Source organism: Cheilinus undulatus, linkage group 2 (assembly GCF_018320785.1).
Source record: "Cheilinus undulatus linkage group 2, ASM1832078v1, whole genome shotgun sequence".
NCBI lineage: Eukaryota > Metazoa > Chordata > Actinopteri > Labriformes > Labridae > Cheilinus > Cheilinus undulatus.
In genome coordinates this window covers 28,906,380-28,923,230 of record NC_054866.1, presented here as the reverse complement: position 1 = coordinate 28,923,230, position 16,851 = coordinate 28,906,380, and the positions used below count along the sequence as shown (strand labels likewise).

Genomic DNA, 16,851 nt, shown 5'->3' with positions numbered 1-16,851 from the left:
TATTAGTGAAACTTTCTGTCTCCCCACTGGCAGAATATGTCACAGGAAAGATAAACACCATATGAATGCTTTTCTGGTTTGTGCTTTTCAAAGCAAAAGCCCGGTTTAGCATTTCTATAGAGATACTCCGTTCCTTTGTACAGAATGCTTTTATTTTGAAAAGTTCCTGACACACTTTCTCTGTACACTAAATCAAATAGTTTTCCGTGGTGTTTACTGAGGTAAAACTTATGAAGAAGGACAGGGCTTTGTGAGCAGGGAGATGCGGCTGACATGCAGAAAACTCGCACCCTGTGTGAAAGCCGCACCGGCGAGAACCGGAGCTGACACGCGCAGCACATGCGAGCAGCAAAACACGATCCCAGTCTGAAACGGCGTTAGTCCTCTACTCTGCTGCAGTCAAACTGCGCAAGGACGAGGCTGCCTGTGGGTGCTTAGGGACGGGGAGAGGCCCACGGCAGTAGTGCTGTTCAGTGAGTAGGACATCAATGATGCATGTTTTCAAGTCAAAGTCTCCAAAACTCTCCAACAACACCAGAAAAAGTTGCTAGATTTGTCGCTAGTTGCTTTTTTGAAAAAGAGTCGCCAGAGGGGTCTGAAAACTCGCTAAATATAGCGACAAAGTCGCTAAGTTGGCAACACTGAGTAAGGGAGAGCTGTTGTTGCACTCTGCATCGGAGAAGGAGAGGACTGGCACCCAGGCTGAGTTCAGCACGGAGACACAACACAGAGCGACAGGAGCAGAGACAATCACCACGGAGCAAAAAAAGTTAATATATTGGCTTCATTTTGGACGATGTTGATTAATCTGTGAAACGCTATAATCGGCCTGATTACTCGGCCTGCAGATAAATCGGTCGGGCTCTAGATTTTATAGGTGGAGTTTTTACCAACTTTTTCTAAGCCTATGTGCTCTAGTTCTAGTAACAGTCCTGGGTGCTTCCTTAAGGCCAGACACCATGATTTTTTTGGTCTTTCACGATTTCATCATGTCAGACTAGGCAACTAAAATCTTGACCTGTGTTGGCACACTAGCCCAACCACTCATCATATGCTGACTCCTCCCCTTGTCAGAGTTGGGGTCTAATGTTTGCTAGGATGCTTTGACTCAGTATCATGAGAGAGAGTTCTCCAGTGCAACTGATATATCCTTTTAAAGTTGTGCATGAACCGATGCCCCACTTGTTTTACATCTGAGATAGTTAAACGAGCGCTGGATTTCAAGACTGCAGCAATTGCGCTCAATTTATTGAATTCTTGCAACAAATCTGACACTTATAATACAGGAAAATCCTGCAATTCCCCATTTATCATGCTACTTAGTAACAAACCGTTGGTAAACGTAGTTGAAATTAGCCACAGTATGGCTCTTGTCAGCACCAACTCCTTCTTCTCACCACAGCAGGCAGAAATACGCACGGTCCCTCACAGGTGTGAATGGGCAGGTGTGCCATGAATATCAGATAGTATTAGTTCCTATACAGACTATGACAGAGCAGCCCATCTGCGGGTCACCAGACAATCATTTTAAACATTTTAAAACTCATCCATCTGGGATCAATAAACTGGTAGATGACCCCTCTTGTCTTTTTATTCCTCGCATGCATGTTTCTCATAGCACCTGACGCTACTGGCGATATTTATGATCCTTATTTACGCTCATAAATAAACCTCATCCACATGCAGATTACGACAGAAACTCATCAACCTTTATAAACATAAGAATGTTGACAAAAGATCACACAGGCATAGAGACAACAGGAGACAGAGACATGCAAAATGTATGGATAATAATAGTGAAGCGAGAGAAAATGAGTAGATAAAGTCAGTGGAGGACAATCAATCATCATCATAAAGAACATTTACCAAGATACATAATCTTACCCAACATAAATGTTATATGTTACAATAAATGGTTTCCTAAATAATTTTTTGTTAATTTATTTGTTAAATCTTCCAGATGTAAGACCCATTTGCATGTGGGAAGGCTTTTTTGACTGCATAGGTCAACTTTACACTTAATATGGGTATGGTACAGTCCTAAAGAATGTTATATTGACAGCAGGGGTTTAAAGAATCCATGAACACCATGATTCCTTGAAGTGTTTGTGTCCTACTGACCCCCCCCCCCCCAGCTTTAAAGTGTGTTAATCCAGGGATGTCATTGTGCAATGGCTAAATGTGTGTTCACAGCAAAAAGTACCAAAAGAAAGAAAATATATCCAAACTTGCACCTGTTTTCTTTTTTTAAACTTCTTTTCCACCGATGATGGTAATGCACTGTATGCAATGATAAATATAGCTTGTCTTTCATCAGTAAAGCCCTGAGATGTGCGTGAGAGAAATCACTTAAGTATGATTAACATCTTAACTCTCCTTTTTGTTCCACGACTTCTTCCGATCAGTGTGTGTGTTTAAGAGTGGAGGTGAGTATGTCATTTCATCGTGTTTATTTATAGCAGCATGTGGGGATGCAGTTGAGGTCTCATTGGCCCAGTTTGTAGAGCAGCTGCAATCCAAGTGTAGTCCATGCATTTGTGTGCACGACTACATGTATCTGATCAGATCCAGTGTTTAAGGGGACCTGTTCATCTTTACTCTGTGATTTTGAGTGTTACAATGCTAGATGTTAGGGGTGTAAGAAAATGTTGATACACTGATATATCGCGATATTTTGCGGCGCAATACTGTTTTGATATTTTTTAATCAATAATTTACTTTGTTGGTGCGGTAGTTTGTGGTGTTATTTCACCCCCTGACCGCTAGTTGGCGGTAGGCACCGCCAGCTGGCAGCAAGCAGTTGACTCTTCCCTCTTCTCCTCTGCTTAGACAATGAGATCATGCAAAACTTCTGGTCTGGCTGTCGGTACCTGATCCATCCCGGAAACCCGATTTGTACTGCACATGTGCAAACACGCGTCTACATCCGCTCGGCAGCCTGTTGAAGCATTTTACGGCGGTTACTGATCGAACAGTGTTGTTACTGCCTGATCCGTACTGCGCATGTGCAAATATACATCACCTTTTTTTGTTTGTCTTTTACAAAAAACTTTATTCAAATTCAACAAAATGACAACATAATACATCCATCTTTTTAACAAAGTTTATTTAAAATTTAATAAACTGATACACAAAACGGCCAAAGCAAATTCTAGTTTATGTTTCAGGCTGTAGATCTTGATTAATTTAATTTGTTCGGCCGCTGGCAAAAAGAAAAAAAAAAAAGTTGCATATAATTGCACATGCGTAGTACAGATCGGGCAGCAACAACACTGCCCAATCAGTAACTGCCGTAAAATGCTTCGATAGGCTGCAGAGCAGATGTAGACGCGTGTACAATACAAATCAGGTTTCCGGGACGGCTCAGGTACTGACAATGGCTGCCCAGCAGTGCAGCTTCTGCTGCATTCGTAGCGGATATGTGGACTTGTTTAGGCTTCCAAAAGATTAAAGACGGCACAGACTTCTACAGGAGTCAAGTCGTTTGTAAGATATGCCGCACCAGAGTGAAATATTTGAACAACACGATGAACCTGATGCTGGACATCATAGCAATAGCTTAGCGGCTAACAGCTAACGTAAAAGAAGCCTGCTGAAGCTACCACTGATTTTTACTCATGTAACCATAATTATCCTGTCAATACTTGGTTTTTGTAAGGACCTGTGCCATCATAGTGTCGTTAAGAATGACGGCTTCTGTAGTACGATAAAAAAACACTGACCTGTCATGTCATGCCCTCCTCACAATACAGTCCATCAGTCCTTAAAGGAGGACATGAGGATCGGTCTTCCTCCACAAGCACCTTGTCGTTACGTTAATGACAAGCTGATGTACCATGAAATACAAAAGATTTTAGTACTCTATATTGATTTCTTTTTCAGCTTTTCTTTTAGAAATCCTGAAAGAATTTTAATTCATGACAACAAATGGGAAAAATCCTCATCTTCAAATTGCACCAAAAGAGTTAAAACTCTTGATGACACAAGACCATATATTTTAGAATACACCATTTTTATTTTTTATCTATATAATATGCAAATAATTTTAATACATTTGTATTAATAGCTTAATTCTTTTCTGTTATATTCCATATTAACTTAAAAGAACATGTTTATTCATATAAATAAACATTTATATATATATATATACACACCCACAAATACATACAAATATACTTACAAACATTTATATATACAGTGCTTAACAAATTTATTAGACCACCTGTCATATTTGTCTCAGAGACCATCCAGCATCATGAAGTACTTTAATACGGACTCTTTCATTTTCAGTGAACTCTCCGTGTTTTACCATTTTGAACAGGAATGAGGAATTTCAAACTGAATTCACCTCTTTATACCCAAATTTGAGCTCACTGGGCTTCTCTGAGAAGTCAGAAATTAATCAAGCATAACATTCAACCACTAACACTCATTTTTCTGTTCAGGAATGCAAGCAAATAACTATAATTTGATATATTAATCAAGAAATAATAGTGTACTTTACTATTTTTTCAGGTTTTTTGTAAATCAGAAAATTTAAAAATTCATGGATAACAATAATAATTATATTTTAGCATTAAAAATATCTTTTGGGTTAAAGAGCTTCTACATATTGGTGTATTAACCATTGCGGAAACATAAAAAATGATTTTGGTAATTACCAGTGCTGTTAATAGGGCAGCTGTGACATAAACCTTATTCTCGGTGGTGGTCTAATAAATTTGTTAAGCACTGTGTATATGTGTATATATATATATATATATATATATATATATATATATATATATATATATATATATATATATATACATATGTTAAATTACAAAAATATCACAATATATCGCCTTGATCATAGTATCAAGTATCGCCAGATACTTTCCAATACACATCCCTACTAGATGTTCTCCTGACAAGCAACCAAAATGTTACTGTCACACAGATTTTTCACTTTGTTCTTTAGGGTTTTCAGTGTCACCAGCAGTTACCACTTATAGAAAAGACTTCCTTTTCTGTGTCTGCAATTAATTATACACCAACTATCAACAAGAAAAAAGAGAATTGAGTTTTTAATAATCTGTAGGCAAATCATCTGCAATGTGTTGAGTATTTTCATTTATTGCTGTTTTTCTCCAAATGTTCAGAATGTTAACGTGAGTGTTCAGCCCTATTCAAAGTGCCTTTTAAAGCCATATTATCAAAGGTCTGTGGTGTTTTGCCTTCACTATGATCAGCCTAGCGGTGGAATGGGGGACACAGCACTGTATATGCTCATGTCTTACTCCCACTATGCCATGATCTCTCTTGCTTCCGCAACACCATAATGCAATGTGAGCTAACAGAGGAGAACCACAAATATCACACAATGGTAGTTTAAGTATGAATGTCTAAAAACATCATGACAGTGGAGCTTTGTTACAGAAATTTACTGTCATCTATTAAGAAAGTAGCGTTCACGGCCTCCCAAAACGCCATTTCGTGTGGATGAAACGCTGATACAACAAAAAACTTTTATGTATACTCTGAATTTGTTTTTTTTTGGACAGGGCCTTTGAAACAGGATACTGGGGGTTTAAATCCCAGTCAGGGCACAACAAGTATCCAGTGTGGGCCCTTGAGCAAGGTCCTTAATGCCATGACTGATGCCTTTACATAACTGTCCATCTTTCAGATTTACCTTGGTTTGGGCAAATGTATCTGCTAAATGACAATGTCAAATCCCTTCAAAGTTTAATTACTTCATGTGATGTGAAATCAATGACTCTGGCCTTGTTTTTTGTGTGTTTTCACCTTCCGTACACATTTTAACAGCGTTTCAGGTCATAAACAAACCTTTAGGAAAACTCCTTCCTAGGGATGCACAGATACCGATACCAGTATCAGTGCTGACACCAAGCCTAAGTACTTGTACTCATACTCATAAAACATAGCAGATACTAGAGGTTGGGGAAAAAAATCGATACAGCATGGTATCATGATATTTTGTCTGCTGATATATCGTATTGTCTCATCCATCAAGTATCAACTTTTTCAAATTAATTCCAAATATGACCTGAAGTCTATAATAATGGAAAATAAAATAAATTGTTTGGACAATTTTTTGTGAGGTTAGCAGAACTGACTGTCATAGAGCAGGAGAAAGTTAGTACAACAAACATGGCACCACCAGGGGAAGGACATTAGGAATGCAAGCAGGGCACAAATGAGATGGGCATGGCACATGAGGTTTGCAAGAAGTGCTACGAGGAAATAAAATACTGCAGAAATATGACAAACATCAGGACAAGACTAATGCTAAATCAGCTAAACAGTTGAAAAAATGGTATAGATCGCAATATATTGCAATATGTGGTATCCCAATACTTACTGTATTGCAAAATATTTAAAATCACAATAATATCGAATCGTGACCCAAGCATTGTGATAATATCGTATCCCGGGGCCGCTGGTGATTCCTACCCCAAGCAGATACTGTTCTTGGTTAATGAGTATGTAGTCAAAGTTGGAGCCATGTCTGCAGTTTGGTGATATTTTAACATAATTGAGAACAACAAAAGTAGAACAGACTATAAACCATGCACTGATAAACTCTCAAGAGGAGGGATGAGGAACATCTATAAAAATTAAGCCGACTTTTAAAATAATTTTATGAGCAGTTATGGTATAAAGAACTCATATTTGTACTTGGTAATGCTGAGTGCTCAAATGTAAGTACTCGTACTTGCTCTGGATAGATGTGGTATCATTGCATCCCTACTCCTTCCTGGATTTTTTTTTTATTATTATTTTTAGAAATTCAGTTGACAGCATTTATGTGTTAGATTAGGAGAACATCTACAAAAAAACAAAAAAAAAACTGTGCTTGTAACGTCACACTGTTGATAAATAGAGATGCCTGCATGGATTAGCCTACTGTGGTCAGTGCAGCTTCATGCTATACCCCAAAGACATACAACCTGCAGCAAATGTTGGTGCTTCTTGATGAGACCCGGTTTGGGTTGCTGGGGCAACTTTTTAAAAAAAGGCACAGATGGCCTAGTGGCTAATTTGCTCCCATGTCCCCGGCCTGTGTTCAAGTCTGGCCCCTGGCCCCTTTCACACATGCCTTATCCCCACTCTCATCCCTATTACCAACTCTATCCAATGTTCTCCTCTCTAAAGAAAGGCATAAAAAGCCCAAAAATCGTTGGTGTCTCTGAGTGAGCTGTACTTGTTCACAGAAATAAACAAATCATCACAGAAAACCACTGCTTTTGGCATGGCTGCTCCTTGCAGCACCTAGAAGTACGTTTTTGCGCTTTTGTGCGGACGATGATTTTGAGAAACTAGCAAATGTGGGTAAGACCTCCGTTGCAACACACTTGTGCATCAGGTGGAGGCGTCAGCACATATCTGTCATTGGCTTAATTCAGACACCACTTGTGCATGTTTGACTGATAATAAATTAAAAGCCTTAACTTTTGCATTAATGGAAAAACCTTGGTGATGGCCCTAGCGGTTAGGTTGCTCCCCATGTAAGCAGGCAGCCCGGGTTCAAGTGTGGCCTGCGGCTCCTTTTCTGCATGTCTCTGACCCATTCTCTCTCTCATCCCTGTTTCTGACTCTATCCACTGTCCTCCTCACCAAAAACAAAGGCCCAAAAGTGTATTTTAAAATAAAAATAGTAACCAATTGGCCTGTTTTATAGTTTCTTATGCATGCACACATGATGCAGTGCAGAGACTTGACACCCAAAAAGCCATACTTCAACTATCATCAAGTTCCACATTTGCAAAGCATTTTGCCTATTTGCAGGTAGTGGGATTTGAATAGACAGGCAATATACAGGGTAAAATGCATTGTCTAAGAGGGGAGAAGGCACAATCTGCTAACAAATAACTCAAAAAGTAAATAAGAGGGAAATAAACAACGTATATTATTTAAAAATGGTATATACTAATGTTAAATAAGCATTAAAACATATCTGCCTGCATAAATTAGAATAATATGATAATTAATATCAGCATGTATTGGAAAAAACCCACAGTGCCATCTTGTTAAGAAAAATAAAAAACACTTTTGTGCTCCAAAGTGACACTTTCATCTGCTCAACATGTAAACAGGCAGAAAAACAGACAGTCTGTACTGCTGTTTATCCTGGCAGGCAAAACCAATCTGAGCATCCATCAGTCCTCATCTCCTTTAACTCCATACACTCCTCCATCCACTTTACTCTCTCCTCAGTCATACCAGTATCCTCTCCCCTCTGAGTGAGCTGCTGCTACTGGTTGGTGTTGTTGCTGAGCTAAGGGGGGCGGAGTACCAACGGGCAGCTCTGACTCGCTGTCGTAGTATGAGTAACAGTCAATGACATCACAACATGCTTTCCTGGAGACAAGTGCACAGAGGGAACCGTGTGTGTTCACGTTCTTGCACAGTCTTGTGTGTAAATGTACATCTTGATTCTTCAAGACCCACTCACATTTAGAGATAAACAAAACAACACACCCCCTTCTTGTGAACTGCTCAGCATGATGTAAACAACTACAACATAGGAGTGTGTATGTGGGGGAGGGGAGAAAAGCCAAGGCAGGCAAGCAAACAAGGGTGAGGAAAGGAGGCGGGCTGGTGGGAGGGTGAAGAAAAAAAGGAGACAGCATCTTGACCACATGCACCATCAACAACAGAGGGAGCGTAGTCGCCTCCAAGGAATGGTGAGGATGAAAGGGGTTTGGTTTTTTTCAACATGCTTGTGTAGAGGTTTGCACAATCCCAATCTAAACAGGCCTCCTACATACAACAAGGCTCCCCTCTTTTTTCTCCCCCATATTCCTGTCCACTGCCATGCTCCTAAACACATTTTCAGTCACTCACTCATTGCTAACCCGCTTCCCGCCCACTGGCTGCCGAACACAGAGCAGCGTGTGAAACACAAGGCTTGCCATGAGCTCAGTAGTAGGGCAGGCACAGGGAGGTAACTACAAGAAGTAAACAAACACTGGAGTAGACTGGAAAGGTAGGGTTGCATTACAACATGCTGGAGATAAAAAAGGTTACTGCTACTCTTTTCTATTTCATCATGAGCTGAAGAGAGGAAAAGAATCTTCCTGAACACAACACTTTGAGTTTTTCTTTATCTTTCCTGGCTTTTACTGTCACTCTCACTGTGAAAACATGGGAATTTTTCCTCCTGCTGGTCTATCACATCTTATCTAAGCTGATCAATGCAGGGATGGCTTGATATGAAACACATAGAGACTGAGAGGAGGAAACTGATATGAGTCATTTCAAAAGCAACACTGCTGTTTTCAGGAGTTACAAGGGACTGTCCCTGTGAGTGAAGAGACGACTGTGCATTTGGTTGGAGGTATCAGTATGACTGCACTTTTTGCCCAGAGTTAGCTGGTGGGACTTCTTCCATCTTTTAAAATAGAATTTAAAGAAATTACGCCAGTCACAGAGGAATAGGAACAAGTTTCCCTGGCAAGGGGTAATTCTGTGCTTAGTTTACTATAACTCATCTTAACTAAGGTAACTTCAGTTCTGAACCAGACTTCAATGTCATAACCATCAACCATCAAAGCAAAAATTAAAGCAGAATAGGATCATAAACAAACAAAGAAAATCTCTTATCTTGAGTAACTACTTCCTGAAAAAATGATTTTAATATTCTCCTTATTTGCAAAAACTTTTCAAATATACCAGCCAGTATAAGGAAGTAGTGAGCTGATCATTCAGCATTGCTAAATTAATAGTGTTCATGTTGGAAAGTAGGTTAGTGCGCAAGAACTTGACTGTGGTTTATGCAGCGATATGAAAAAAATGCAACTCAGCACAACTTTGGCTTCAACTCAAAATTCTTTGATAGTGGTAAAGATGTGCTGGATTTGACATCAATTTAATGGTTGTTTTCCAAATCCAAGTTTAAAACTTAATCTCCACTGCATACAGGTAAAAAGAATCATGTAGTGTTAACTCCTGAATTGTTCATAAGATTAAATTTAAGCCCCCCCCCCCTTCATTTATCATGTAAACCATTTTTTTTTTAATTACTTCAATTTTTGAAGCAAGCTCTCAAAATCTACAGAAAGTCTAAATCCAGTCAGTAAAACTGTATGCATTTTGCGAGCATATGCTATTTTCACTGCAGTTAACAGATTGGTGGCTTCAAGATAAAATATGTTTGACATTTTTGCTTTAAAGCTCCTGTGAGAAACTTTTAGGTTTTGTTGCTTTTGGTGCCCCCTGGGAATAAAACATTACTATCTCTTTCTGATTGTGCCTACATGAATGAGTTCTCCATGTCTAATGTGTTGGACACAATTATTTCTTTAATAAGGATGCAGGGCAGCAAAGGGGTAAGTGCTGTTGCCTCACAGCAAGAAGGAGCTTGCTGTTGTCCCTGACGCATGTGTCACTCAGCAGCAAAGGTCAAGCTCAACGGCATTTCTGTTGTCCAAGCCTTTTGACCCCTGGTAATAGGCCCAGAGACAACAGGCCCTTAGGACATCTACAGCTCAGCCAAGGGATCATGACAACCCTACTACCTGCCCAGACAGTACCCTAGTCCATCCTTACTCCCAACATCCTCCTCTTACTGTCTACTAAAGGTATGAACTTTTTATTTTTTCAACAGATTATTTTCAAGGCCCCTGGTAACATGCAAGGGCTTCCAGAACCAACCTGGGTTGTGTCAATCCATCTTCCTGCCTGATAGTGCCCTCAGGGGAGCTTTTTCACCATTACAAGCCTTAGTTCAGCCACAATTTTTGGCCCAAACATGCCTGAAAGTTCTGCACAGTACTGTACATTAAGGGTAAATTTCAAATAAGTGTACACTTAATGATACATTTTCTCAGGAACACTTTGATTAACATGTCATTATGATAGCAAACACGAGCCCATCAATAGCTGTAACACACACACAAAAAAATGAAGACTGGAAAACATAATTATAGGTATAACAAATTCACAGGTAAAATACAGGAAATGAAAAAGGAAGTTGGATGAGGCTGAGGTTAAGTTTTCAAGTAAGGAAGGACCCCCATTATTCTGCACGATCACCACAATCATTCTTCTCTGTTAGTCTGAAACATTTTCTCGACACATTTGAGGAAGCGTTTCTCTTTGATTTATTGTACAGACACTCGTGCCTCATCCCTTCCTGGAATGTAAATTAGTGATGAGCTCATACTTCCATGTGCCGCCTATGATGACACATCTGTTAAAAAATAAGAGCCAAAGAAATCCCGACAACAGTAGTCCATGTTAAAAACAGTGCCATATTCTGTGGTAAATACTAGAGAATATTTTAGTTTAAGCCCATTTCCATTTAGCAGCTAAAACACAGGTTCCTCAGCTGGAGTGAACAACACAGCCATTCCTCTTTGTGACCCCTGTCAGCCCCTAGCAAAAGGTGGACATTTGTTTTTCCAAGTGTCTCAACACTAAATGTGACTGTTTCACATTTGCTCGACAGCACAGACACCAAAAACAAACACTTTCTGGGGCAAGATGACTCCTCTTTCTACACCTCCCCGTAAAGAGGGACAGACGGTCAGTGGACAAAGAAAAACAGAGAGATTGGCTGAGAGAGGTGTCTCTCTAATGCAAACACCAGCTCACACGCACACAACAAGGCTGGCAGGTACCAACAGACACCCAGTCACTCCTACCCAACCAAGTAAGTCATGTCATTTGAAGTTCTAATCAAAATAAAAACAAAGAAGACACGCCTACTCCTGAGTGCAGTAAGGGACATAAAGTCCGAGAGACACCCCTAACCCTAGCACCACACATACACAAAGAGCAAGAAAGATAACAAAATAGGCGCCTTTCTCCCAGTCAAGCAACTCCAAGAGCATTCTGCTGTAGCAGAATAAAGCCATGGATGGGAGGGTCTGTGACTAATTCTCCTCCCAGCGTTGTCCCGTTGGGAGGAAGGGGGGGATCACCCCGCACCCTTTGATATCCCTGCCTATGCTCTTTCAGCCGCCCGCACTTTGTGAGAGCTAGAATAAAAGCAGACACAAAGCTTCCTGCTCCAATCCACACGCTGTCTCGGGGATGTGTAAGTGGGTGAGGGGGTGAGGAGGGGGGGTCTTCCATTTAAATAGGCCAAACACCTGCTGGACTGGAGCCCCTTCCGCTCAAACACACTATTTCTCTCAAATCAGTGAGGCAAAGAGACATTTGGGTTGATACATCTATTCAGCTGCACTTTTGTAAGAGTGATTAAACATTGGTAATGATATGTGAGTGGAATGGATGCAGAAGAAGATAACAGGAGATAAGCTATAAGGGACTGAGAACAAACATGGAAAATTATGCAAAGTCTGTTGAGGTGGACAGTTCGATCAGGGGTGATAAGGTCACACATTTACAACAAAGTCAACATGGACTGCACCCAGCACCAAAACAAGCAACGGCAATTTGGCCGGATCAAGAAAATGAATTCCATCGACACACAAAAGGTAACAAATGCCTTCATTTGGCAAGCAACGGCCAACAAGCACCCTTTTGAGCCATCCCAATAGGCTAAGTAATCCATTCCAAAGTGGCAGCTGTCAGAAGAAAAGTTGCTCTGCCTCTCAGATGGGTCTGTGTGTGTCTGAAGTGGATTTGGGTCTTTCTGCCTGGAAGGAGGAAGGAGGGGTGGCCAAGTGTCCGGCTGGCGCTCTGTTCAGGGTCGCGCCATGAGCCCAGCGGGCTGCAGTCAGCTTGAACAATCCTGCCCTGCTCTGGCCAGACAGGCACTGCGCTGCTTCTGAATGAAATCACCATGCTGGGTCCGCAACTTCCCTGGGCTTCAGGTTCCATGGGGATTATAAGGGTCAAATCTGTCCCAACATATCCCGAATACTGCTCATTCATCGAAAAGATCAAACCCCCACTTACTAGAAAGCCATCTGTTGATGAGGGTGATGTCTCTAAGAAATATATATGCAGCTGATTCAAACTCATTTTTCAGGAAGAAAGAGGAAATCCCTGGACAATGTCTAAAACTTCATAATCATGCTTTTTTTTAAAGCGGGACACTTATCTCAAATACGGCTACACTCATAACCACCATCTTTCAAAGAACAGGTGGATGAGACTCATAAGCAACACAAACATTAAGGCAGTGTTTTTTAAATGGTGTGGCAAGTATAGCTTTATACAATTGTACATTATTACTTTTACTGTATAATGACTAAAGAAACTATAACAAGTATTAAATAGACTATTTAGTATGGATGTAAATATGATGTACCTTGAGATTTTGGCATGATCTCATGTATGCATTTGGGGAAAAAAAACATAATAACTTAATAACTGCATTGAGGACTATTTAAAGCATGTTACTGTTCCCCTGAAACACCTTCCACTTTTGATGAAGGGAAAATGCATTTAAAATGAATGAAATAATCAAGCTGTGGCTGTATTTACAGTAAAGTTCATGTCTGCCACACTCCCATAATACTGTAGATATTTTAAGTGTTATTTCTTTTTTGAAGAGAAAGTGGTTTGAAATATAAACTTCCAACAAAGTTTCTCAGTGCCATTAATCATTTTTCAATATTGTACAAATCGGTGAAATATAATTATTATAGAATGCATAAGAGGATTATTTACAAATCAATCAAAAAATACGCACACCTCGATTCGTGATAAAACCGCTGCTAAATAACATACTAGCATGCGTGCATGCAAATGCTGCTGTGCTTTCTCCAAAGTAAGCGCTTCATCTTTTCTGAGACTGGGATCACTGGTGGTAAACATCTCCACACAGTGTACTCCCACTGCAATGAACGCATGCTGCTCATCATGAAGGAGGAAGATGGTAGTTCGCTAAGGCGAACACACCCCCACATCACACGGTCCGTCAAGAAGGGGCTCGTTGTTATTGTAGCCAGCCCTACATGCGCACTGTCACTAGCAAGTCTCGTTTCTCTGACAAACTGAGGCAAATTCACACACCAAATCCCCTTTTATCTACACTTGCAACACTATCGAGAGAGATTTGAAGTGTGTGGCTGTGTCTTACACGTCATCTCTGAGTGTTATAAACCCGCTATTATTTTGGTACTAGCTACGTACTGTCTGTGTAGAGAAGGGGAAAACATGTCCACCTCCCATTTTCCTATGCATCAGCAATAGCCCCGATGGCTAGCGTGGCGTAGTGCGTAGCATGGTAGCTCCCTTAGCTTACCAGTAAACAGCAGTGGAAATGATTTAGTTTTGTGTACGAGCTTCACAAACTTTAGCTGCAATGCTATAACCCGCTACGCTGGTCTGTACTCTCCGAAGGCAGAACAACCACCTCCAGAGTAAACATGCAACTTTATCATCAATTATGGCAGGAGCATTATGGTGTAGTTTTAGCTATGAGAGGTAGGCAGCTAGCCTGCGAGCTAACCAATCAGCTATGTTAGCCAAGCCTCGCTGGAAGGTTGACACCTCAGTGAAACAGCCATGCTGTAAATACTAAGCAAATTAGCTATTAAATAATACCATAAATATGTCTGGGGATTAATGGAGTGTAAGGGACGCCGGCCCTGCATGTAGACAGATGCTATGTTAACGTTAGCCAGCTACAAACAACAATCATGCACTCTCGCCCCCTTCAAGTTAACATGTCTTGTTTTCATACACATACACGCTACCTTGAAGGTCCCGTGCTATTACACAGCACAGAAACGTCTATAAGACAAACACAGCTGTTTGAACACTTCTTAAAAGACCAAAAAACATGTTTAAGCTTTAACAATCTGATAACTTTACTGTGTTGTGGATATTTTTGAAGGCAACACGCTCAGCCTTGAAGGCTTCACATCATGCTAATGTCAAGGAGCTAAACAGTAAAGCAGTAGTAATTGCTCAGTTACAGTCTATGTTGGGGCCAGCACGTGTGCTATGCGTTCATGGTTTAATATGGCGTAATAAACATAATTATAGCATTTTTTGTCAGTGTTTGATCCTGTTAGCAGACTAACGCTAGCATCGGTCCATCCAAACTGTGTAGATTTAACGCTAGCCTCTCCTCAGTCCGCTGAGGTGAAGAAAACTTCCTCTTCAGGACTGTTGAGACCAAAAATCTGCCGACCATTTGGTGTTTGTAGTCTCTGTAACTAACATTGTAACGCCTTACTTAAGAGTTTAAGGCCACACATCCAACTCAAAGTTAACTGAGCATCCTTGACATGACAAGTTTACTCACAACACTTCACGAGCGGAGGAAAAGATGGTCAACGTTTGAGCTCAGAGTAACCGTTAGCTCTCCATCAGGTGTGCTACAAACAGATCTCTGAGTACACCAGTGCAGCTGTCCCACTGATGCTCCTGTCCGGTGCTTACCTCCCCGCTGCTCGAGTCACTCGATTCCCCCAAAACATCCCGAAATTTCTGCAGGTTGCTCCCGATAACCGAAGAGACCTGTAGTGCAGCATCAAACCCGGGTCCGAGCCCAGCAGCGATAGGGTGGGCTCCGGAGACATTCTGCAGAGAGGCAGTAACCCTGATTCGGCCCGCTCTCCTCCCGGTACCGGAGTTGCTGCTCCCTCCGGGCCGAGCGGGGAACCGCCACCGACAGCTGTGCGCCATTTTACACTCTCTGCCTGTCTGCCCTACGATCAGAGATACCTCGGTGGGCGGAACCCTAACCCAGCACTCCACATAAACAACCTCTACCACAGCGCTGCGCTCTCACTGGCCGACACATCGTTATGCATGTTGCGGGGCGGAACTGAATAAACCCCGACAATGCATTTTCTCCTTAGCCCTATTCAGACTGTGCATGGCTGAATCCAAATCAGGTTCAGGGGCTTTACCCGGGAAAGGAGCCTCGCACTTGAATCACAAGGAAGCACAAGGCCGTTAGCTCCCAATGTGGTTTCTCATGGCTGAAATGAAATAAGAAGTGCTTGATATGCTGAAAGACAAACTACAACTGGAAAAGTAAGGTAGTACATTGAAACAGTCATCTGCATGTGTAGAGAGGCAATATGCTGAAGAAAATGTGTACAAGAATATTGCTTTTCTTGTGCACTCCCTGCACTATCACCACTTTAAAAACTTTTAACAAGTGATTCGATAAGCTGTTGCTTGTGAAAATCAGAAATCAGAAAAAAACATCTGCTCTCTGCAGCCACAGCATTGCAGTTCCCTATGGGCATGCATGCAAGGCTTTGGGTATACCATTTCCAAAAGGCAAGTGTGTCTACCTTACAAAGTCAAAAGTTCTTTTGAAAATCATTTAAGAAACTACTGATACATGCAAAAATTACACTTTTAACCATATTAAAATCAGAGGGACACTTGTGGGCCAGCATATATTTTGACACATTATTCAATTATAAACGGTATTTAACATGTTATACACTACCAGAGAGCTCTGATTCTGAGGATTATGACCATGTATATCATATCATATCAGGATAAAACCATCACAGCAGCCACAATTAATGCATTTTTCAGACAACAAACAAGGAATAACAATGAAAGTGACACAGCTCATTGTTAGAAGCTCCCCTGTACCCTCCTTCCCAGTATACAGTCCCCTCCAAAAATATTGGAACGGTGGGCCTAATTCCTTTATTTTTGCTGCAGATTGAAAATATTTGAGTTTTACATCAAAAGATGAATATGAGACAATAGATCAACATTTCAGCTTTCATTTCCAGGTATCTACATCTGGATCTGATACACAACATAGAACATAGCACTCTTTGTTTGAACCCACCCATTTCTCATGTGAGCAAAAGTACTGGAACATGTGACTGACAGGTGTGTTTAGTTTCCCAGGTGTGTCCTATTACATTGATTGTTCACGCACTAAATAGCACTGAATCTCTACACTCAGTTCAGATTTGGGTTAAGCCTGTGCAGACTGCATTT

At 40.9% G+C, this 16,851-nt stretch overlaps 1 protein-coding gene across 3 annotated transcripts in view; it reads right to left on the bottom strand.

Annotated features, from left to right (window-relative positions):
* Positions 1 to 15,567, bottom strand: part of kmt2a (lysine (K)-specific methyltransferase 2A) — a 62,004-nt gene extending 46,437 nt beyond the window's left edge. For all 3 annotated transcript variants that reach the window (XM_041803572.1, XM_041803581.1, XM_041803588.1), the window contains exon 1: positions 15,313 to 15,567. In XM_041803572.1, the coding sequence (XP_041659506.1) occupies positions 15,313 to 15,558 (246 nt within the window). In that variant the 5' untranslated portion in view covers positions 15,559 to 15,567. The remainder of the gene's footprint in view (positions 1 to 15,312) is intronic.
* Positions 15,568 to 16,851: the final 1,284 nt, after the last annotated feature.